The 24004-nt window shown below is 38.7% G+C and overlaps 1 protein-coding gene across 3 annotated transcripts in view; it reads right to left on the bottom strand.

Annotated features, from left to right (window-relative positions):
• Positions 1-24004, bottom strand: part of SMURF2 (SMAD specific E3 ubiquitin protein ligase 2) — a 118047-nt gene that overhangs the window by 6295 nt on the left and 87748 nt on the right. For all 3 annotated transcript variants that reach the window (XM_054458021.2, XM_054458019.2, XM_054458018.2), the window contains 7 exons: positions 21430-21588; positions 11754-11949; positions 10485-10588; positions 8034-8148; positions 6251-6429; positions 5278-5415; positions 2058-2178 (listed from right to left, as the gene is read on the bottom strand). In XM_054458021.2, the coding sequence (XP_054313996.1) occupies positions 2058-2178; positions 5278-5415; positions 6251-6429; positions 8034-8148; positions 10485-10588; positions 11754-11949; positions 21430-21588 (1012 nt within the window). The remainder of the gene's footprint in view (positions 1-2057; positions 2179-5277; positions 5416-6250; positions 6430-8033; positions 8149-10484; positions 10589-11753; positions 11950-21429; positions 21589-24004) is intronic.

Below are 24004 nucleotides of genomic sequence, written 5' to 3' on the forward strand. Positions count from 1 at the left end.
CTGGGCAACATGGTGAAACCCCACCTCTACTAAAAATACAAAAATTAGCCAGCCATGGTGGTGCACACCTGAAGTCCCAGTTACTCGGGAGGCTGAGGCACCAGAATCGCTTGAACCTGGGAGGCAGAGGTTGCGGTAAGCAGAGATTGTGCCACTGTACTCCAGCCTAGGCGACAGAGTGAGATTCTGTTTCCACAAAAAAAAAAAAAAAAAAGAAGAAAAAAAGAAAAAAAAAGTTTCATGACCCATTAGCAGTAGAAACTATATTAAAAATCCTAACCCTACCAAATAAAGTCTCCAGTAAGGCTTCTATGGGGTTCTGAAATAAAATCTCCAACAAAGCTTCTACAGGGTTCACTGAATTAACACCACACTGAACAGGGAGGAGGTTATCCGAAAATGATTATGGGTGTATTTAATGATATAAAAAAGGCACCTCCTAAATTCTTTTCTTCAGAGGAATGGCAGTTAGAAGGCCAAATCCTCGTTTATTGTATAAAGAGATGAAAATGCATTATATTTCAACCTTATCGGCATTCCTGCTATGTTCTCCTTCTCCTTCTAACTACTTCCTTCTGGCTATTTCACGATGAACAATTCAATCACAAAAGGAATGGGGAGAGTATTAAGTAAAACCAACCTTTTTAGATTTGTTTGCTAACAGGTCTATTAACAGATTTATTTAGAAAGGACATTGAAGGCAGTGAATAAAATCATGTTTCAAATTATTAGTAGACTCCAAATATTTGTGTTATCCCTAACTACTAAATAAATTTGGGACCTTTAATAGAATTAAACCTCATATTTTTTTAGTAGTTCAGTAGGAAATTCAGATGTATTTGTTTAAGGTCTTAATTACAAAACCATACCTGAGGTGTTTAAGGGCCAGCTTTCAAAGGAAACAAAAAACTATTAACTGTTTAGTATGGCTGTTAATCTAAAGACATTTAGAGGCCAGGTGCGGTGGCTCACACCTGTAATCCCAGCACTTTGGAAGGCCGAGGTGGGTGGATTATTTGAGGTCAGGAGTCCCAGACCAGCCTGGCCAACATGGTGAAACCCCGTTTCTACTAAAAATACAAAAATTAGCTGGATGTGGTGGTGGGTGCCTGTAGTCCCAGCTACTTGGGAGGCTGAGGCAGGAGAATCACTTGAATCCAGGAGGTGGAGGTTGCAGTGAGCCAAGATCGTGCCACTGCTCTCCAGCCTGGGCAACTCTGTCTCAAAAAAAAAAAAAAAAAAAAAAGAGACACATTTAGATTCAATTTATCCCAGGTGTTTTAGTTATTTTCTCGATGATCTTGTCTATCAAATGCTTTCTTGCAAGCTTAGTGTAAAACCAATTCAGAGTAGGCTCTTACCCAAATAAATTTCAATATGGTAGATTAATGAGGTTTTACTTAACTAAATCAGTAACCACTAAGTTAGGGAATAAACATATATTGGAAGAATGTACATATAAGTCATGAAATCTGTTTAAAATAATAAAGTACAGGATAGAAAAATAAATGAAAAATTTTCACAATATAAGAGAGATTGCTCACAGATGGGCACGGTGGCTCAAGCCTATAATCCTAGCACTTTGGGAGGCCAAGGCAGGCAGCTCACTTGAGCTCAGGAGTTTGAGACCAGCCTGGGAAACATGGCAAAACCCTGTCTCTACCAAAAAAAAAAAAAAAAAAACAAAAAAATTAGCCAGGGGTGCTGGTGCATGCTTGTAGTCCCAGCTGCTTGGGGGGCTGAAGGATCATTTGAGCCCAGGAGGTCAAGGCTACAGTGAGCCATGATTGCACCACTGCATCCCAGCCTGGGTGACAGAGTGAGACCCTGTCTCAGAAAAAAAAAGAGAGAGAGAGAGATTGTTCACTCACAGAACTTCCAAAGCATTAAAGGCCTTCAAAAGCATGAAAGACTTTTCCTGTGAATAAGAATTCTCAAGCATAGAACCATGAAACTTAGAAAGCACCAGAAATATGCTTTCCTCTAAAACTAAGTAGCAAAATAATTCCCAATCCTTCCTTGTTACACTAGTGATGTTATAATACGAATGCACTAACCTCTAACTCCTTCTCATCAAATGTCTTCAGCAGATGTTGTGGAATTACTTCATTAAATCCTTTCTGCAGAGCCAGGAATTGAGCCTCAATGCCTCGTAAAAATCTCCAGTTCACATAGAGCCTGTAAACATTAGGCAGGATTTCGTATAATCACATATATTTTCAGATCTGGTAATTATTATTATAAATCTCTACTTTAGCAACACTGCATTTTACAAGCATCTAACATTAACGATTTAGCCTCAAGTCTAAAAATAAATCTCAGACTAATGGGGATAAATGAACCCTGAGGTGTGACACAGTTCAATGTTGACGAAAAGTGGTAAACTACTAACAAAAGCAGCATCAGCACAGCAACCCTTCAAATCGGAGAAGCTCCCAGGAAACAAGACATCTACTAGAGCTGAGTCTTGATGAAATTTCTTTCTAAATTTATAGCGTACATGCCAATAACTAGAATAAAGAGCTCTTTCACTCAAAAATGACTTATTTTTCTGATTTTACTTGCAAATGTAATTTGAATGTGTTGGGTGTTTTGTTTCTATTTGAGGGAGGCCTACAGGACAAGAGGAGGTAGAGAATCCTCATACCAAAAATGAGAAGAAGAAATAGTAAAAGCCAATAGCAAGCACTTTTTGATTAAATAATCATTGTTCTCTAGAGGATATAAAAATTCTGGAAGATGTAATTTTACCAATAAAAAATGCACTAAACTACATCTATTGTGTGAATGTATGATTTATAAGTGAATTGTTTTTATTGATCTACCTACCCAAGAGAACTTCTCCATCTCATGCATCACAGAACTTACTCATCTGTCCAATTTGTTAACATTTCCCAATTTGGAGAAATGGTTCTCTAAGAAATAAGTTACTTAACATTATATCCTTTGGAGGACCATATTTTTGTTTGTTGGGTTAAGGGACAGCAAAACTGTATAACTGTAAAAGTTTTTCTTTGTAATTTTTAATCTCATAACTGTAGTTGGCAAGGGATTATTACATGCTGTAAACACGACTGAACCCTGAAGAGTGGGATCCAGGGACTGAGTAGGACAGACGAGGTCTTAAAAAGGAGACACTGCTAAGACTTAGGAAATTCTCATTTGTTCCTTTTTTATTATTTTTAATTTATATTAGATGGAGTCTCGTTCTGTCACCCAGGCTGGAGTGCAGTGGTGCAATCTCAGCTCACTGCAACCTCCACCTCTCAGGTTCAAGCAGTTCTCCTGCCTCAGGCTCCAAAGTAGCTGGGATTACAGGTGCCTGCCAACACGCTTGGCTAATTTTGGTATTTTTAGTAGAGACGAGGTTTCACCATGTTGGCTAGGCTGGTCTTGAACTCCTGACCTCAGGTGATCCACCCACCTTGGCCTCCCAAAATGCTGGGAATACAGGCATGAGCCACTGCACCCGGCCTGTTCTTTCATTTTTTTAAGCAGAAACGTAATACATACTTTCTACATACATAACAAAAAAATCAAACATTAACTATGGAGACAGTAAAATATGAAAGTCCATTCTTTTACCCTTTTTCTCCTCCCTATTTCCAGTCGCATCACCTCCACTCCCTCATCCTAGGCAAAAACTTTATTTGGTTGCAGCCTCCTGAACATCTTCAGTATAATTATAAAAAAATAGCCAGGCACGGTGGCTTACGCCTGTAATCCCAGCACTTTGGGAGGCTGAGGCAAGCAGATCACGGGGTCAGCAGTTTGAGACCAGCCTGGCCAATATGGTGAAACCCCATCTCTGCTAATAATAAAAAAATTTGCCGGGCATGGTGGTGCATACCTGTACTCCCAGCTACTCGGGAGGCTGAGGCAGGAGAATCACTTGAACCCGGGAGGCAGAGGATGCAGTGAGCCAAGATTGTGCCACTGCACTCCAGCCTGAGCAACAGAGCAAGACTCCGCCTCAAAAAAAACCAAACAAAAAAAACAAAAAAAACCCATGGATTTTGTTCCTACATAATTCTTCTAAGACTTACTTTTAAAATTTGACAGCTTATGCACTTTTAAATATCCAGATAATATTCTGTTGAATGTATAATCATTCTTCTCTAAAAACATTTTAGTAGTATAACTTTTTTTCACAAGTAGCATTTAATTGACCGTCTTTCCCCATATTTGTTCAGTTACATGTGTGTTTCTGCAGAAGAGCCCTAAACACAGAGCCGCTAGTTAAAGGGCACATGCTGCTGGTATCAAACTGCTTTCCAGAAAAGCTATGCCAGTGTTCACTCCAATCAAGTGGACCTCATATTTAAACTAGGAAACATTTTAGTAAGATTTGGGAACATAATCTATACACAAAAAGTATATCATGCAAGTTTCTGTGTACGTACAGTAAAGTTCAAGTTCAAACTCCCAAAACTGATTACCATAGTTCTATGTTTAGAGGACTTTTTATTTCTCATAAGCCAAATTAGCTGAATACATAAAAATTCCTCAATTTTTACTTTATGAAATCTGAAAAACATTTATTTACATTTATCCCTAAACTCACAATGTGCTCATTTATAAACAGGCTAAGTGTTAGTAAGATACAGCACAAAAGCCCTTCTGAATTGCCACCTGTGGTAGCTACACCACATGTGGCCCCAGTGCCCATATCTCCTGGTATTCACACCTTTGTACAGCTCCTCCTCCATGATGAAACTGGGCTGGCTGTCTCAGTTTAACCGGAAGTAGCAGAAGTCATGTTGGCCAGGACCAGGCTTAGGCCTTAAAAAGATCTAGCAGCTTCTGCTTTTGAGCTTCAGAAAGCTGGCCACCCCATAAGAAGTCTGGCTATCTTGCTGGGAGAGAGAGTGGCTATGGGGAGAGGGAGGGGTCATGGAGAGAGGTAATGGCCTTTAATATCACACAGGGAGAACATGAGAACAAGGCCCCAGACAGTGACCCCAGTCGACAGCCATGCCAGCTAGCCCTCAGCCATTTGAGTTATCCTAGTTATGAGTGAAGAGGCCATCTTGGTGTTGCAGGCCTAGCTGACATCTTGTGGAACAGCAGTGTTGTCATCCATGTTGTTCTTTTGCCCAATTTCCTGACCCATGGAATTGTGAGAAATAATAAAATGTCTGTTCTAAATAAGCCACTAAATTCTCCTGAAGGGGATTTTGTAACACTAAGTAGTACTATCTAAATATTTAAGTTTGTTCATACTAACATTCTAGAACATTTAAAAAAATTCAGCCTTGAGAACACAGGAGTGTTTACCTGACATATTCTTTTTTATTTTCTTCATTAACAGGGATACTCTTGCCATTTGGTTTAAGTTCATGCTGAATAATTTCACCGTATGCATTATGTTCAACACAGAAGGTATGGTCCAAAACACCTGTAATATCATTCTCACTGGATAGGAAAGAGGAAAATATATGTAACTGGGAAACCTAAAATACAGACCCTATAGATGTATTAATTGGTGAGATAAAACTAAGATCATTTTATAATATAACAAATGTGAGGTCAGAGTCTGCTTCCATACCACCTACCACCTAGTTCTTTCTGGACAGAAAAGTCAAAGAGCTTTAACCTTCATAAACACAGAAAACATTTAACTTCCTGAGTAATGAGAAAGAGCCTTGGTCAAAGCTGGGCCTTGCTAGAACCACCAATGTAGGACAATTTCAGTTATATTTGGCATTCTGAAGAGCCCTACTCGGTACTGTACTCCAAGGGGCCAAGTGCCTGTGTATCCCTAGTGAGAAAGCTACTGTATACTTTATAAAAAATAAACATTGCCAGTGTATCTTCACAAAATAACGACCTCTTGCAAAACAGAATCAGTTCTTAGCTTAAATTCAACAGTTAGTTCTTACTGTAAAAGTATGGTTCCAACAATCGCCACTTCATTAAAAGCAACAGTAGCAAGAATTTGCTATTCTAACACATGCAGGTTTGGAACAGAATTTGCATCACACTGAGGAAATAATTATATAAAGTACTTTTAAAAATAGAATATACTAGTTGTTTTTTCCTTTTTAAAGTAGTAACACTTGCTAAGTTTAAGGAATTTGAAATGTATAAAGAAGCTACAGAAAGGGGGAAATCATATGCGATCCTATCACTCAAATAACCACTCAATATTTTCTGTGTAATTTTTTTAAGTACATCAGTTTTGAAACATATATTTTTTTTAAAGCTCAGAGTTTAACTATAATGAAAAGATAGAAGACTCAATACATACAGTATCCACACTAAACTGTTATGAAGATCCGGATCTACTAACTCCATGTCATCCAAAGTAATTGACTTCCCAAGCAATTGCTTATAAAAAGGCAATGTGAAACCACCATCAATATAATGTCCATGAAACACAGCCATTCCCATTATTCGTCCAACAAAGTGGAAATAGGATAAATGTTCCTGAAATTGAAAACAGTATATATACTCAAGTTAGACACTACCCAGGAAAATTTTAATAAAAATGAAATATTTCAGCAACATTAATTTTTTTGAGAATAAGCATAAAATTTTTACTCTTCAATATAGTCAGGAGGCAGTGTTTCTCTAGGGCATGCTCAGGAGTCTCTAGATCACCAGAGAACAGCATATCACACAGGGTAATATGCCCTTTTCTCAGGGGCCAGTCATTTTGTAAATTTTATCTTTTAGAAATTAAGTCCAAACTATGGTCCCAGAGCTTCATTCAACTACTTGCAGATCCTTTTCTCTTCCTTCTCTCACCTCCTGCTGAGCCCTCTGTCATGAAAAAAAATCTTTCAATCCTAAACCTCCCTACTTCCTTGACCTAACCAGAAATTAAACATCAAAACACCACAGATTTAAGAGCACAGACTTGGTGTCAGACTTGAATTAGAATCATGATTCTGCTAGTCAATGGCATATGGACAAATTAACCCCTGTAGGACTAACTGTCCACATCTGGAAATATGAGGATAATAACAGTATCTAAAAAGCATCTCTATGAGGAGTAAAATGAGGTGATGTTTGAAACCCATGGAACTGGACCTGGCATGTTGTAAGCAGTTAATGAATGTGGGCTATTGTTACTACAGGGGCAGTAGTGGGCCCTCCAAAAAGAATCTTCACCTCAAAATCCTCCCTAAATAATTTCCTGAAACAAATCTAACATTTCTACCCTTTTATATATATTTGGTCTTTCGTCACAGATTGTTTTGTTAGATGTTTGTATTTTAAAATTCTTTTACCTCTCTATTTACTAAGTAATCTTTTAAGCTCGTCTTTAAACTTTTTATCTTAAGTTTTTGTTTCTTTTTTAAAAGTAACACACACACACGCACACACACATATATATTTACCAAAGTTGCATTATACTATTTGATAGCCTTCATTTCACTTAACACATCATAAACACCATCTTTCCATATCATTAACTATTATCCCACATTATCATTTTAGTGGCTGTATAGTATGCCCTTATATGGAAAGACAATATAAAAACAATACATTAGTAATAACTGCTAACTTCTGTTGAGTGCTTAGTGATGTAGTTGATAGAGTTGTAGAATGAATAACGTACAGCACTGTGCTAAGTGCTTAATGTGCAGGGTCCCATTTCATTCTCATAACCCCTCTTTGAGGTACAAATGTATTTATTAGCAATGACAAAACTGAAGCTTAAGTCCATGAACTTGCCCTGAAAGGTCACAAAGCTAGTAAGTGATGAGACCATGACATGTCTAATTCCAGAGCCTATGCCTTTAATCATCTGCATTATTCTGCTTCATGTCATAATTTAATCAGTCCCCGCTCCTGAAGACAACTATATTGTTTTCAGTTGAGTGCTACTATAAACAATAAACATCCCTGTTTCCAAATTGGTGCATATATCCATAATCATCTGCTTGGGAAAATTTTATAGAAGAGGAATTGCTGAGTCAAAGGGCACAACTAAAACAAGGACAAATAATTTCTATATAATAAACTACATTAACATGTAAACATGAAAAGCATTATAGGTCACAATTCACATCATAACTTCATACCGGATTAACTGCAGAATCAGGATTGATCTGCAATGTATAAATATCATCTCTTGAATATTGGAAGAGGCCGTAGTATGGATTCAACATTTCATGTGACAAGAGATACAACCATTCCCTAGAAAACAAGATATGACCAAGGAATTTTTTTGTTAATATATACATTTTTATTAAGATATGCCATTAATTCATCATTTTAGCAAATAATTTTTTAAATTAATAGAAGGCAAAAAAGCACTAACTACAGTTATATAAGATCACATTGGAAAAATCTACCAAACCCAAATAGCATATAAAAATTCTATTATATTGAAGTAACATCTCACTCAAAATTTAGGCAATTTTATTATATTTTAGCATCAAAGAGTATAAAAGTATTATCCAACAGTTCAGCTACTCACGAGATGATATAGTCCAGTGGTCTGTTACTTTTAATTGCCAAATAAATTTGTAATCCATAATAAACATAAAACAAAAGGAAGAATATGGTTTTATTTCAAAATGTCCATGTGAGGCTGGGGATGGTGGCTCACACCTGTAATCCCAGCACTTTGGGGGGCCAAGACAGGTGGTTCGCTTGAGCTCAGGAGTTTGTGACCAGCCTGGGCAACAAGGCGAAATTCCATCTCTACAAAAAATACAAAAATTAGCCAGGTTGATGGCAAGTGCCTATAGTCCCAGCTACTTGGGAGGCGGAGGTGGGAGGATTGCTTGAGCCCTGGAGGTCGAGGCTGCAGTGAGCTGAGATTGCACCACTGCACCCCAGCCTGGGTTACAGAGTGAGACCCTGTCTCAAAGGAAAAAAAAAAAGTCCACGTCATCTCTACTATCCTGGTCTCCTCCTATCATGACCAGTTTATACAGACATATAATATAGTATTGATTTACTCTTCATTTTGGACAAGGGTATATTTTGTTGTAGTATTGAGTAAGGACATTTCATTGTCCATTTCATTATCATTCACTGTATAAACCCTAAAACATACCATGATAAAAATGTAAGTGGGCAAGGATTGCAAGGCATTTGGTGTAGGTATGGACTCAAGGGCAAACGTGCATTCTTGGGGTATGTTCCATACCACTTCTTGACTTCAAATGTAAATCAACGTTTTTAAAACCTGGAATAAAAAGTACTTCCACCTTGAATTTATTAAATCCTTCAAATTTTTCAAAGTATAAAAGATAATTTGTTACTCACTTTGGAAATTCACTAGTCTAGGACTTAAGAGATGTAGTTCTAGTCTTAATTCTTGTCATTCCTCAGCTAGGGAAGGTTATTTAAATGATATATTTTGGTATTATAGATTAAACAGATTGAATAATATTTTTGAGCAAATGCAGAATAGTATTAAAACTAGCTAAAGGAAAATGTTTCAAAATTCTATGTGATGGAGTCTAAATTAAATTACTACCATTATGTAACATTTGAAAAACTACTCTAGAGATTAAAAAAAGAAGTAACATCTCCACATAAGCAGCCTTCCCAACATAACGCTCATCTGATGTGTCTTGTGTTTTTGGTGTATGTGTTTTTTAAAAAGAAAATCCAAATTTTTGTTTTGTTTTACCAAGTATTTAGAACACAAATAAGAGCAGAACTCAACTACTTTGAGATTCTACTATGGAATAAAGTTCAGAAAAAGCAGATCACTGTCACATTCCATTTATTCTGCTCAAACCCTGACAGTAGTAAGGTTAAAAAACAAAAAACGGGGCTGGGTGCGGTGGCTCACGCCTGTAATCCCAGCACTTTGGGAGGCTAAGGCAAAACCCCATCTCTACAAAAAAAAAAAATACAAAAATTAGCCGGGTGTGGTGGCTTGTACCTGTAGTCCCAGCTACTCAGGAGGCTGAGGTGGGAGGGTCTCTTGAGCCCAGGATGGGGAGGTTGCAGTGAGCTGAGATGGCACCACTACACTCCAGCCTGGGTGACAGAGGGAGACCCTGTCTCCAAAAAAAAAAAAAAAAAAAATCAATTTGACTTGACCTGTGAGTTACAAATGTAGCAGAAGCATTATACCTTCTGTACTGAAACATTCTGAGGACCATGTATACACACATGCATGCATACACATTCATTTAACAAGGAAAAAAGGCATAACAATGGAAGCAAAGAGAATCAATATTCAGTTCAGGTTATATATCATTTAAATCTCAAAACTGTTCCTGACAATGTAAAGCAGAGGCAATAATGTACTTAAGGAGAGAGATGGAGAAAACAGGGCCTGCAGTCTCATGGGACTCAGATGATCTATTGGGGAGTTCTAAAATACTTGTCCAGTAGCAGTACTACCCTAACCTCATTATGAATATATCTATTAGGATATCCTCAGTAATACAAACATTAGGGAATACCAAAAAATAAATGTCAACGAGAAAGTTACACCACAGGAAGTATCTTAAATTTGTAAGTACAAAGATCCGTATGTCATAAGCTGGCAAGCAAGTCCTTACCTGGCAACCCCTCCATAGTCAAGGCCTTCTTCTCCACGAAATTTTATCATTAATCGCTTCCAGAGATCTTTTGGTCTCATTTTCATGACCTGTCGATATGATTCCTGAAAAAAATAATTTTTAATACACTATTACTATTAGGTCCTTTTAGCCTATTACTTAATCTCTCCCTGCCAATCCATCCAAAAAACTCAAGTCTAAATAAGGTGAAATTTGGCCAGGTGCAGTAGCTCACACCTGTAATCCCAACACTTTGGGAGGCTGAGGCGGGAGGATCACCTGAGGCCAGGAATTCTAGATGAGCCTGGGCAACACAGTGAAACTCTGTCTATACAAAAAAATTCTTTCTTAAATAGCTGGGCATGGTGGCATGCACCTGTAGTCCTAGCTACTTGGAAAGCTAAGGTGGGAGGACTGCTTGAGCCCAGGAGTTCAAGGCTACAGTGAGCTATGATCATGCCACTGCACTCCAGCCTGGGTGACAGAGCAAGACCTTGTCTCTTTTAAAAAAAGAAAAAGAGGCCAGGTGCAGTGGCTCATGCCTGTAATCCCAGCACTTTGGGAGGCCGAGGCGGGCATATCACGAGGTCAAGAGATCGAGACCATCCTGGCCAACCTGGTGAAACCCCATCTCTACTAAAAATACAAAAATTAGCTGGACGTGGTAGCGTGTGCCTGTAGTCCCAGGTACTCAGGAGGCTGAGGCAGGAGGATCGTTTGAACCCAGGAGGCAGAGGTTGCAGTGAGCTGAGATTGCGTCACTGCACTCCAGCCTGGCGACAGATTCCGTCTCAAAAAAAAAAAAAAAAAAAAAAGAGAGAGAGAGAGAGAAATTAGCACTCTCAGTATTCTTGGAAAAGAGCATAAAACAAATTTCTAATTTTTTTTTTTTTTGAGATGGAGTTTCGTTCTTATTGCCCAGGCTGGAGTACAATGGTAGAATCTCGGCTCACTGCAACCTCTGCCTCCCAGGTTCAAGTGATTCTCCTGCCTCAGCCTCCCGAGTAGCTGGGATTACAGGCATGTGCCACCATGCCCAGCTAATTTTGTATTTTTAGTAGAGATGGGGTTTCTCCATGTTAGTCAGCCTGGCCTCGAACTGCGACCTCAGGTGATCTGCCCACCTCAGCCTCCCAAAGTGCTGGGATTACAGGCGTGAGCCACCGCACCTGGCCAATTTCTCTCTAATTTAAAATAAGGTTTGTATTAGCAAGCAATGGGTTTCTGGAAAAAAAAAATAATAAAACAAAATAAGGCTCGTAAATTTACCTCAAAAATCTCTTCCCTGGAAACCTCAATGCGGCAGTGACCTGCTTGAGGCTGTTGTTGGGAAAGTTCTTGCCGCAAAATTTTTAGTTTCTGAACCAGGTCTCGCTTGTACCTTGGGACTGTCAAACATTCTGTGTCATCAGGACATAACGATACCACTTGCTGTTGCTGTTGGTCTTTCAGTTGGTTCTGCCGACTAGAAGTAAACATAGACGTTATTATTAAAGTATATCGAATTTTAAAAATTGCAATTATAGATTTAAAATAGCATCATATTATAAAGCAAGTCTAGCTCTATCATTTTCCAAGCCTTAGTAGAACATATACTTGGCTTGACATTTTTTGGCAGCAATAAACCAGCTACAAAGTTTATTTCTCATAGTCCACATAAACGGACAGAATTGGATAATGGAATTTTATCCATAAAGCTTTATGCAGCTTCTGAGGACAAATTTTTCCAACATAGCTTCCATTTTCCCCTACAGAGTTTACCATCACCCACTTTAAAATTCAGGCATGTGCCAAACACTGCTTCTTATCTAGAATCTTTCTTTCTGGAAGAGCCAAACAGGAGTCTGAATGGCAGCTTGGCAGGGATCCCTTCTTTTTATACACCAGGCCAAATATTATACCTAAAACATATGACCACACAAAGAAAATACACCTTTGTTAAAAATGCCAAGTCAATATTAACTACTCTTACAAATACTATAATAAACATTTTTTAACATACACACAAAATCAAAATAGATTATTGTGTACATAAATGCATTCCATAAACAACTGTATAATCTTATTTTTTTAAATGAACTTGGTATATTTCACATCAGATACAAAAAGTAACTCAAAATGGACTGCAAACATCAATGTAAAATCCAAAGCCATAAAACTTCTAGGCACAGGAGAAAATTTGTTATGACATACATTAGGCAATGAATGATTTCTTAGATATAACACCAAAAGCACAATCCATGAAAGAACAAATGGATAAACAGAACATCCATTTTTAAATTTTTTTTAAAGAGGCAGGGTCTTGCTATATTGCCCAGGCTGGCCCTGAACTCCTGGCTCAAGTGATCCTCCTGCCTCAGCCTCCTGGTAGCTAGAACTACAGGCACCCAATACCACCCTCAGCTTAAAGAAAATTGCTGCTCTTCAAAAGACACTGTTTAGGAAAACTAAAAGACAAGTCAAGTCACAGACTAGGAAAATTCCTTTGGAAAGCATATATCAGATATGTAATATCTGAAGAAGCTCAAAACTCAACAAAAAACTGAGCTGCTTGATTTGGGAGGGCTGGGGCCATGGCAAAAGATTCCGACAAAGAAGCCATTCTACTCCTAGGTTATTTATTTAACCAAGAGAAACGAGGGCATATACATACAAAGACTTGCACATAAATGTTCATAATAGTTTTATCTGTCATAGCGAAAGACTGGAAACAACCCAAATGTCCATCAGTAGATAAATAATAAACTGTGGCATACACATACAATGGAATACCACCACCAATAAAAAGAAATGAACTACATAAAAATGATGAATCTCAATACTATGTGAGTAAAAGAAATCATACTGCATGATTCCATTTATCTAGAAAATGCAAACTAATATACTGACAGAAAGCAGGTCAGTAGTTGGCTGGAGATGGGGTGTTATGGGTTGAACTGTGTGTCCCCCAAAAGATATGCTGAAGGCTCAACATCTGGTCAACCTGTGGATTTGACCTTATTTGGAAATAAGGTCTTTGCAGATAAAATCAAGGTAAGGTAAGATCATACTGGATTAGGATGGCCTTAAATCCAAAAACTGATGTCTTTATAAGAGGGAAATTAGGATACATACATATAGGAAAGAAGACTATGGGAGGACAGAAGACAAAGACTGGAGCAATTTGTCTACAAGCCAAGGAACACCAAGGTTTCCAGAAACCACTGGAAGTTAGGAGAGAGGCATGGAACAGACTCTCTCTCAAAGCCTCTGGAAGGAACTCATTATCACTCACTACAGTCAGCCCCTTACCCTGTAGCTCTGCCTCCAGAATTGTGAGAGAATGAATTTCTGTTGTTTTAAGCCACCCAGTTCATGGTATTTTGTTACAGCAGCCCTGGGAAACTAACACAGGGTGGAAGTCCCACAGGGAGGGACAGAAGAAATCACAAAAGGGCAAGAGAAAACTTTTGGGGGTGGTGAATATGTTCACTATCTTCACTGTGGTGTTGGTTTCATGGTGTGTATCAAAACTTAAACTGTGCTGATTTTAAAAAATTCAGCAGATATCAGGCCTCTTCACAAAGCCTCCTGTGAAAGACCAAGCCATGCAAATGGAAAGGTGGCTTAGAGCTGAAGGACAAAAATGGACACAGGAGAAAATCCTTCTGGGATGCGGGCAGCTAGCCTGGAACTATTGTTCCTGATGCACTCAGGGAAAAAAAAAAAATTTAACTACCGAATAAAGCAGCCTGTCTCTTCAGGTGTGCTAGGGTGCAAGGGACAGTTCTGTAAGGGCTGATGTGAGAGTGCAGGCCAGGAAACAGTGGGGGTGCTGGTCTGCTATCCTTTAGGGCCTCTGCCAATGTCTAAAGACTTTATCAAACAAGCAAATGATTTTCTTGAAATCAAGTAGATCTGATAAGCAGGGAAAAGACTCAAATTGTAATCCCCTTGCCCATAAGTCACCTTTTTCTTTAAAAAGAAAAGCTTCCTTTAAGGGTATAAGGCAGAATATCTTCATGCAATGCCAGTCAAAGGAAGGGAAATAAGTAATTAGTGTTACTGGAATCAAAACAGGAAGGGAAAAAAAAACCTCCATAGTCAGACTGGGTGGATTCAAATCCCAGCTCTAGCACCTTTTATGCACCTCTGGACAAGTTCTGTAACTGCTTGAGGCCCCATTTTTCTCACTGGTGAGAAAGAGGTAGCCCAGGATTGCAATGAAGATGACATGGGCACTCAGAGCATGGTAAGTGCAAAATAAATATCAGTTACTATAGCTACTATTAAGATAGTTACTGAGTTACAAAAACATGCTTTTCAAGCAAAGGAAATGAAAAAAAAAAACTGACTAAAATGCTTTCTTAGAAGAATATGCTTCCTTGGCAAAGTTATTTATTAAACCCCAATGACAATGTTTTGCAATAGTTTAACAACACTGCATCCTGTCACTGACAGATTAGATACTGAGGTCTCACAGAAACTACACCATCTTCAGAACATGAAAAATGCCCCCCTTGGAAGAGAATAATGGCAGTAATATTGCAGGAGGGATTTGTATAAAAGGGCTAAGGAAGATTTATGCATCTGTGTAAGAAAGGCTTTTTTTAAGTCAAAGCGGATATCCTAAAAATGTACATTTATATACAATAGGCCCAGGATACACTTCGAAGAGGTAACTTCTTTTGTTGCTTCTTCCCAAAATATTAATTCTCAATTCTTCTCAGTTTGAGTACCACGTTCCTCTCTAAAACACGATTTGTCCCACGACATTTTTGTCTGGCTCAGATAAGCAGGGTCTCAATCTGTTGCCTAGGACGAAGTGAAGTGAAGTGCAGTGTGACGATCATAGCTCACTGTAACCTCCAACTCCTGGGCTCAAAGGATCCTACCACCTAGCCTCCCAAAGCACTGGGATTACAGGCATGAGCAACATGCCCAGTTCCTCTATCTGATTATAATGTATTGCCTTTCTCATTTCCTAAATGCTGAAACAGTAAAAAAAAAAAAAAGCTAGCTAAAAAAAGTCATCTAAAAATATTTTGGATTACATAGCAATATAATCCAATCATAGCACCCTAAAATTCAAAATAAGGGCTAAACTAATTTCATCACTTCAGAATTAGCCTAATAACAATAATCTATATTCTAATGACATTTTTGCCAAAAAAATTTCCAGGAGAGAAAAACAATAAAAACCATAATAGATGTGCCAAATAAGGTAATACTATATTTGACGGCTCATAGACATTGACTCAAAACTCCGTTAACACTCGTCTAAAGAAAAACCCCCAAATTTAAAAATCTTTAAAAAATAGAAATAAAACATTAATAGAAAAAAGATACTTCTATCCAACATATCCTGATATGTAAAGATTAATAAATTAACTGTTATAATTTAAAATTAGTGTCTTATGAATCTTTTAAAAACTACAATTTTAAGGTTAAAATTGTTTCTTATATATCTCAATAAATTGTTTCACATATAAATTATGTACTACATTACATAGCTGAATAAAAACTAATTTATCACTTTAAAGTTAATTTATGATAGAAACTTTAATGCTGCAAATAATTTTTATTTATTTTATATAATGCAACATGAATATAAACCCCAGGGAGGATCTATCAGGTTAGAGACTTTACTGAACTAGTAGCTGGAGTTGTGAAATCCTGTCCTTACAGAAGAAGAAGAAAAAAACAAAACAAAACAAAAACGGATGTAGAAATGCTTAAGCTTTCTGGTGTTTTTTTTTTTTTTTTTTTTTTTGAGACGGAGTCTCGCTGTGTTGCCCAGGCTGGAGTGCAGTGGCACGATATCGGCTCACTGCAACCTTCGCCTCCCAGGTTCAAGCTATTCTCCTGCCTCAGCCTCCCGAGTAGCTGGGACTACAGGTGCCCGCCACCACGCCCGGCTAATTTTTGTATTTTTAGTAGAGACAGGCTTTCACCATATTGGCCAGGCTGGTCTCAAACTCCTGACCTTGTGATCCACCCACCTCGGCCTCCCAAAGTGCTGGATTACAGGCGTGAGCCACCGCGCCCCGCTGACAGAGAGTTTTTTTTTTTTTTAGATAGAGACTCTGTCGCCCAGGCTGGAGTACAGTGGCACGATCCCAGCTCACTACACCCTCTACCTCCCAGGTTCAAGGAATTCTCATGCCTCAGCCTCCCGAGTAGCTGGGATTACAGGCATGCACCACCATGCCTAATTTTTTTGTAGAGACAGGTTTTTGTCATGTTGGCCAGGCTGATCTCCAACTCCTGGCCTCAAGTGATCTACCCGCCTCGGCCTCCCAAAGTGCTGGGATTACCAGTGTGAGCCACCATGCCCAGCCTTAAGCTTTTTCATAGCACAGAGGAACAAATTAATACTAAAATACAAAAATGTTCAAATGAAAACTTTCTATTAGGAATATGCATAAAACTTCCAGGTAATGCAAATGCTGGCCATATTAATGGAAACTAATCAACAAAATTGGAAAACTAACAATTGTAAGAAAACTAGTCAAATGTTCTTCAAGTTACTTCCTGTCATCTACTCCAACAAACAGAAAAGACCACAGACATTTCTAATCACCCCACCTGTAGTTCTTCCTTCAGAACATTATTTTTCATTCAGTTATTTAATACAACTAACTATTCAGCAAAAAGATGGAAGATCTATAACTGTTCTACTGAAATATTTTACCAGCAACATCAAGGCAAACATCTATTACCTAAAGCAGGGATGTCCAATCTTTTGGCTTCCCTGGGCCACACTGGAAAAAGGAGAACTGTCTCGGGCCACACATAAAGTACACTAACAATAGCTAATGAGCTGTTTAAAAAAATCTCATAATGTTTTGTTTTGTTTTTGAAACAAAGTCTGGCTCTACCACCCAGGCTGGAATGCCGTGGTGTGATCTTGGCTCACTGCAACCTCCACCTCCCAGGTTCAAGCAATTCTCCTGCCTCAGCCTCCTGGGTCCCAACTAGCTGGGATTACAGGCACCCGCCACCACACCTGGCTTTTTTTTTTTTTTTTTTTTTTTTGAGACGGAGTTTCGCTATGTTGCCAGGCTGGAGTGCAGTGGCGCTGTCTAGGCTCACTGCAATGTCCGCCTCTCTGGTTCAAGCGATTCTCCTGCCTCAGCCTCCTGAGTAGCTGGGACTACAGGCATGCACCACCACACCCAGCTAATTTTTTTGTATTTTTAGTAGAGATAGGGTTTCACCATGTTAGCCAGGATGGTCTCGATCTCCTGACCTTGTGGATCCACCCGCCTCGGCCTCCCAAAGTGGTGGGATTACAGGTGTGGGCCACCGCGCCTGGCCTAATTTTTGTATTTTTAGTAGAGAAGGGGTTTCACCATGTAGGCCAGGCTGGTCTCGAACTCCTGACCTCAGGTAATCCACCCGCTTCGGCCTCCCAAAGTGCTGGGATTACAAGAGTTGAGCCACTATGCCTGGCCCACATAATGGTTTTTAAGAAGGTTTACCAGTTTGTGTTGGGCCACACTGAAAGCTGTCCTGGGCCCAGCCTAAGGGCCGTCAGTTGGACAAGCCTGACCTAAAGGGATGATCCTGGAGGCAGGAGGTAAATAAAGTACAACCACCTCTTGGAGGTTTCCTGGGCCTCTGAGAGAGCCATACTGGCTCTTCATTATCACTGTATATTTGTCAAGTACTTTGGGTATGTTACATACTAAAGCAGCAAAAATAAATGGGATACGGGTCTTCTTCTTAAGTAATTCAAAGTCTAGTAGGGGAAGCAGAAAGGTAACAAACAATTAAGATACAAAAGTAAAACAAAAGCCCTCTGTAGAGTGCGCCAACATCTTTTATTCCTTATCATCTCCCCAAATTCCAATTTGCTGCCCCTATATGCCCTTTAAAAAAACCCAGGCCAGGCACAGTGGCTCACACGTAATCCCAGCACTTTGGGAGGCTGAGGCAGGAGGATCACTTGAGGCCAAGAGTTGGAGACCAGCCTGGCTAACACAGTGAAACCTCGTCTCTACTAAAAATACAAAAATTAGCTGGGCGTGGTGGCGCATGCCTGTAGTCCCAGCTACTCAGGAGGCTGAGGCAGGAGAATCGCTTGAACCCAGGAGGCGGAGGTTGCAGTGAGCTGAGATCGCACCACTGCATCCAGCCTGGGCAGCAAAGCAAGACTCCATCTCAAAAAAAAATCCAGAATTAGGCGTGGTGGCTCGCGCCTGTAATCCCAGCACTTTGGGAGGCCGAGGCAGGCAGATTACCTGAGGTCAAGAGCTCGAGACCAGTCTGGGCAACGCGGTGAAACCCCATCTCTACTGAAAATACAAAAATTAGCTCGGCGTGGTGGCAAGCGCCTATAATCCCAGCTAACTTGGAAGGCTGAGGCAGGAGAATTGCTTGAACCCGGGATGTGGAGGTTGCAGTGAGCTGAGATTGCGCCATTGCACTCCAGCCTGGGTGACAACAGGGAAACTCCATCTCAAAAAAAAAAAAAAAAAAAAATCCATACACAAAAGTAAAGTCCACATGGATTAAAGACTTTACTGTAAAAGACAAAACTATAAATTAATATTTACTTATAGCGTGAATTTTAAAAGATAAAGATTACATTAGAAAAATGGGCAAAAAGATATAAATTAACAAAAAAGTTGATGCAGCTGGTCAATAGGCCAAAGAAAAGCTGTTCAAGCCCAATAGACAACGGCAAAAAATTGTGAACAGGACCTTCACAAAAACAGGAAATCCAAATAGTCAATAAACCTATAAAAAGGTGCTCAACCTCATCAGCAATTAGGCAAATTCAAGTTAAAGTTACAATGGGAAACCATCAAACATCATCAGAACAGCAAAAATTTTGAAGTCCAACAACAGCAAGTACTGGCAAGCTTCTGCAGCAACAGGAACTCATATATTGCCGGTAAAAGACTAAACTGGCATAGCCACTTTAGAAAAGTTACCTTTATACATTAAAGTTGAAGATAGAAATATTCTATGACATAGCAATTCCACAACCAGGCAAGCGCCCTAGAGCAGTGTTACTCAAAGGGTAGGCTGCAGATGACACTTATTTTGCTATCTAGGCTCTATAGACCCTAATGCACAGAAACAGTCCACACTTCTCTGTTTCTTCAGATACTTTTACATTAGGGCTTTCAAATACTTGCAACCTTCATTTGTAAGGAAGGTTTTAGAATCTTCTATCTACAATAAAGTAAGATCTGCTGATGTAATAAGACTGCCAGGATAATTATACATATTTTGAAGAAGGAACCAAAGATACACATTTTCAATGTTTTCTCCTATTATCCTAAAAAACTGGTAGCCAGTTCTCATTTAAATTTTTTGCTTTATTAACCTAACTCCAAAAATTAATGAAACAAGGACATTTTCAGAAGTCATTTTAAAGTATATTATTATTTTTGTTGTGTTTTTAACATTTTAACATACATAAGAACTTTACAACAAATGAATAAGACAGAGCAGGTAATGTCACCATTCATTCAGAGAAGCTAAAATGAATTATTCAGGGGTCAGAGTGAACCTTGCTCTCCAAGTTCTTAGCCTAAAATCCTTGTTGCTATACCACTCTCAGTGTTTTTGCCAGAAGTGTTGAAAAAGACACTTTTCTACTTTGCTTAGTAATGAAGTTTTCCTTTTCTCTCTTTTCCTCCTCCTGCCCCCATTCTTCAGAAGGCAATGCTAATAAGTAACAGAGTTAGAAGAAAGGAGGCAGCTAGAGAGAAAAGAAAAGCAAAGGATGCAAATAATATACACATAATATTCAGTATAGTGTCTCACAGGCAGCTGAAGCCAGAGCATCTGGGTTTCGCCCCAGACTTCACCAATGGCAACGTATGGACAGTCATGTAACCTCTATGCCTCAGTTTCCTCATCTGTAAAAATGGCAGTAGCTAACTCACAAGAGTTTTTCTGAGGATGAAATTACTAATTTGGGGTGTTTTTGTTTGTTTGCTTTTTAAAGACAGAGTCTCACTCTGTTGCCCAAGCTGGAATGAGTGGCGCGATCACAGCTCACTGCAGCCACAACCTCCTGAGCTCAAGAGATCCTCCCACTTCGGTGTCCTGAGTAGCTGGGACCACAGGTGCGCACCACCATGACCAGCTAATTTTTAAAATTTTTTTTGAAGAGAATAGGACTCACATGTTGCCCAGGTTGGTCTTCAACTCCTAGGCTCAAGTGATTCTCCAACCTCAGCCTCCCAAAGTGCTGGGACTACAGCATGAGCCACATGCCTGGCCTTACTAACATACGTAAAATATAAAGAACAATGCTTGGCACACAGTAAGTGCTACTAAAGTGTTAGCCGTTAATATAAATTATTAATAATTTTGTATTACAATGGCAACACAAAATTAGCCTGTTCAACCCCTACTTCTCCTGTCAAGATATTGCCTCTGTAAAAGGCCATCTTGAGCACCTCTAATAACCCTTTTCGTAACATTCCAAGACAGGTTCCTACTAAAAGCATAGTAGTTTTAAAATACTCATATCAGAGTAAACCTTGTCACACTCTTACATAAATTTTGCTCAATAAAAGTAAATTATAACTGATGAAAGTAGATGTTCTTTCATTTTTTTTTTAAGAGACAGGGTCTCCATCTGTCACCCAGGCTGGAGCTGGAGTGGTGTGATCATAGTCCACTGCAGCCTCAAACTCCTGGGCTCAGACGATTCTCCTGCCTCAGTTTCCCAAGTAGCTAGGACTGCAGGCATATACCACCACACCCAGCTAATTTTTCAATTTAAAAAACTTTTTTTTTTGTAGAGACGAGGTCTCACTATATTGACCAGGCTAGTCTCAAACTCCTGGCCTCAAGTGATCCTGCTGCCACGGCCTCCCAAAGCACTGGGATTAAAGGCGTGAGCCACTGTATCGAGACTCACATTTATTATTAAAAGCATCTATCTGTTTCATCATGTTTAACTCCCATTTTAACATGTATTGTTTCAAAAACTTACTTTAAAACTAAATGCAAGTTAGCAGAGAGCCGAGGATCTGTAAATTGTGTTGTTCTGTTGTTATGGTCAACGAAATAAACTCTGCCTGTTGCCGTATTACGGATCTCCCATCCAGGAGGCAATGGACCAAGCTCTTCACAATTGATGTTGCTAAGATCCCTGCAAAAACAAATATAAAATAAAAAATACCTCATTGCTCGCCCTGCTGAACCAAGCAAGTGTAAATGACACAGAACAATTCCACAAAGTCTGAGAAAATGTATTGTTTCAGAAACTTGAGATGTTCAGCTGGAATCTTTAATTCCCAATGGTTTAACAAACTTCCATCTTCAAAGCCCAATCCATAAATGGCTCAGAAAAACTTATCACATAGCCTACATTTTTTAGTAATTTCCTAGGCTTTAATGTAATACAGATTTAAATATAAAATCAATCACAATATTTGCCAACATAAACTGTATTTCAATACGTGTTTGACAGGAAATAATTTTACAGGTGTCAGTGATATAAAGAATTAAATGCTTTCTAAAATTTCCCTTCATTTCTTTCTTTACTATACCATAAAATTTGCATAAAATGTCCATCCCATAATTTTAAGCTCGCCAACAAACCAAAACTGGAAATGTTACTGAAATTATGATCCTGAAAATAATCACAGCATATTTTTAAAGAATAAACTGCAATTCTAAAATCTGTAAAGTTAGTCAGTGAAGAACCTGTTTAAGATACATTACCAAGAGTGCTCTAAGGGTTACCACTGCAATAAGAAAAGCTAAGATTTTTAATGGACCAAAGACTATTGCTATTATATTATACATTCTTAAAATACTAGTATATATAGAGAAGGATTCATAGGGCCTTAAAGAATGAGTTAAGGAGCTTCCAGGTTGGTGAACACACTGAGGTACTGGACGGTGGCCTGCCCAGAGAGGGCATGGTAGTTCCTGGCCCTCCTCCCATACTGTGTCCTAAGCATTGCTTCCATTTGGCTGTTCCAGAGTTGTATCCTCTATAATAAACTGGCAATAGAACTGCAAATTCTTATCCTCTACACTGTTAGAAAAAAATCTTTCAGTGAAGCTTCCAAAGTGTTGAAATTGCTGTTGTCATCCACCAGAAGAGAAAAGTCACTGCCCTTGGTGACATAATTGAGACTGCGTGTAACAATGTACGATATGATCAGGTCATTTCCTGCCTTAAATGAATACTTTAGGCTACCAGAGCCATCTGTAAATACCAAAGAAATGACATACTCTGAAAGTGACCAAGCAAACTCAAGCATCCAGATAGTAAAACTGTTTTTGTGGTTCTCTTTTTATTAAAAAAAGAAGAAGAAGAAGAAAATAAAAGCACCATGTTTATGTAAATTTAAATTGTAACAGATAATTATAAGTAATCACAAATTTCATCAAAACCACATTTTAAAAGTTAAACTAGAAAAGTGTTTTTCCTGAGATGACCTCTCCTTAGTCATAGTGAAACCAATGATGGGCATACACGGACCTATATTTGCCAAAGTAATGATTCTGACTTCTGCTATAGGTGTTCCAAGAGACTCCTGCTACAGAACAGCTAAAGTGTAGGAAAAAACACTATTTGAAACACTGCTAGTCTCAAAAGAGGCAAGGGAAAGTTCCAAGAATTCTCCTCAAACTTAAAAAAAAATGGAGTTCGGGGGACTGAGTAAAGATGGTACTTGAGTGGCAGATAGGCAGAGGGGCAGGCCGGCAGCAAGACTGGGATAGGAAACCTGAAGCTTCCTCCCCAAGCTGAGAACTCAGGGAGTTCAGCCTCCCAAATTCAGCCTCCCAAAGTGCTGGGATTATAGGCATGAGCCACTGTACCGGCCCCAAATAGATTTTTAATGGTTTAAAAATGAAAAACAGGAGCTGGAGGACATTATCCTTAGCAAACTAAAGCAGGAACAGAAAATCAAATGTTCTCACTTATAAAAAACTGCATGTTCTCACTTATAAGTAGGAGCTAAATGATGAGAACACACGGACACATAGAGAGGAACAACAGGTACTATGGCCTATCAGAGGGTGGAAGGTGGAAGAAGGGAGAGGATCAGCAAAAATAACTAATGGGTACTAGGCTTAGTATCTGGGTGACAGAATCATCTGTACAACAAACCCCCATGACACAAGTTTACCTATAACAAACCTGCACATGTACCCCTGAACCTAAAAGTTAAAAAAAAAATTAAAAAAAAATGAACAATTCTACTGATAAAATATAGAATTTCATTTCATGTTATTTTATTTAGAATTTTATAAATCTACAGTCATATATGGGAGAGTGCTAAAGCACTGATTAAAAGAGCAAAACACTAGAAATAATCTTTATGTCTCACTGGAAGCTGGTTAAAGAAAAATGGAATGTTATACAGTCATACAAAGTAACACAGATCTGTATTTCAAGACTACAGTCACTCAGTATTCAATATAACAAATAACAAGGCATTAATCATTGTTTTAAAGAGAAATGCAAAACATGATGAAATGAGATTTCTTGGTTAAATCTAGGTATCCTGGATATCTTTAAATAAAGTTTGTTTTAAAGAGTCTGACTT

This window comes from Pongo pygmaeus, chromosome 19 (assembly GCF_028885625.2).
Source record: "Pongo pygmaeus isolate AG05252 chromosome 19, NHGRI_mPonPyg2-v2.0_pri, whole genome shotgun sequence".
NCBI classification, from domain to species: Eukaryota; Metazoa; Chordata; class Mammalia; order Primates; family Hominidae; genus Pongo; species Pongo pygmaeus.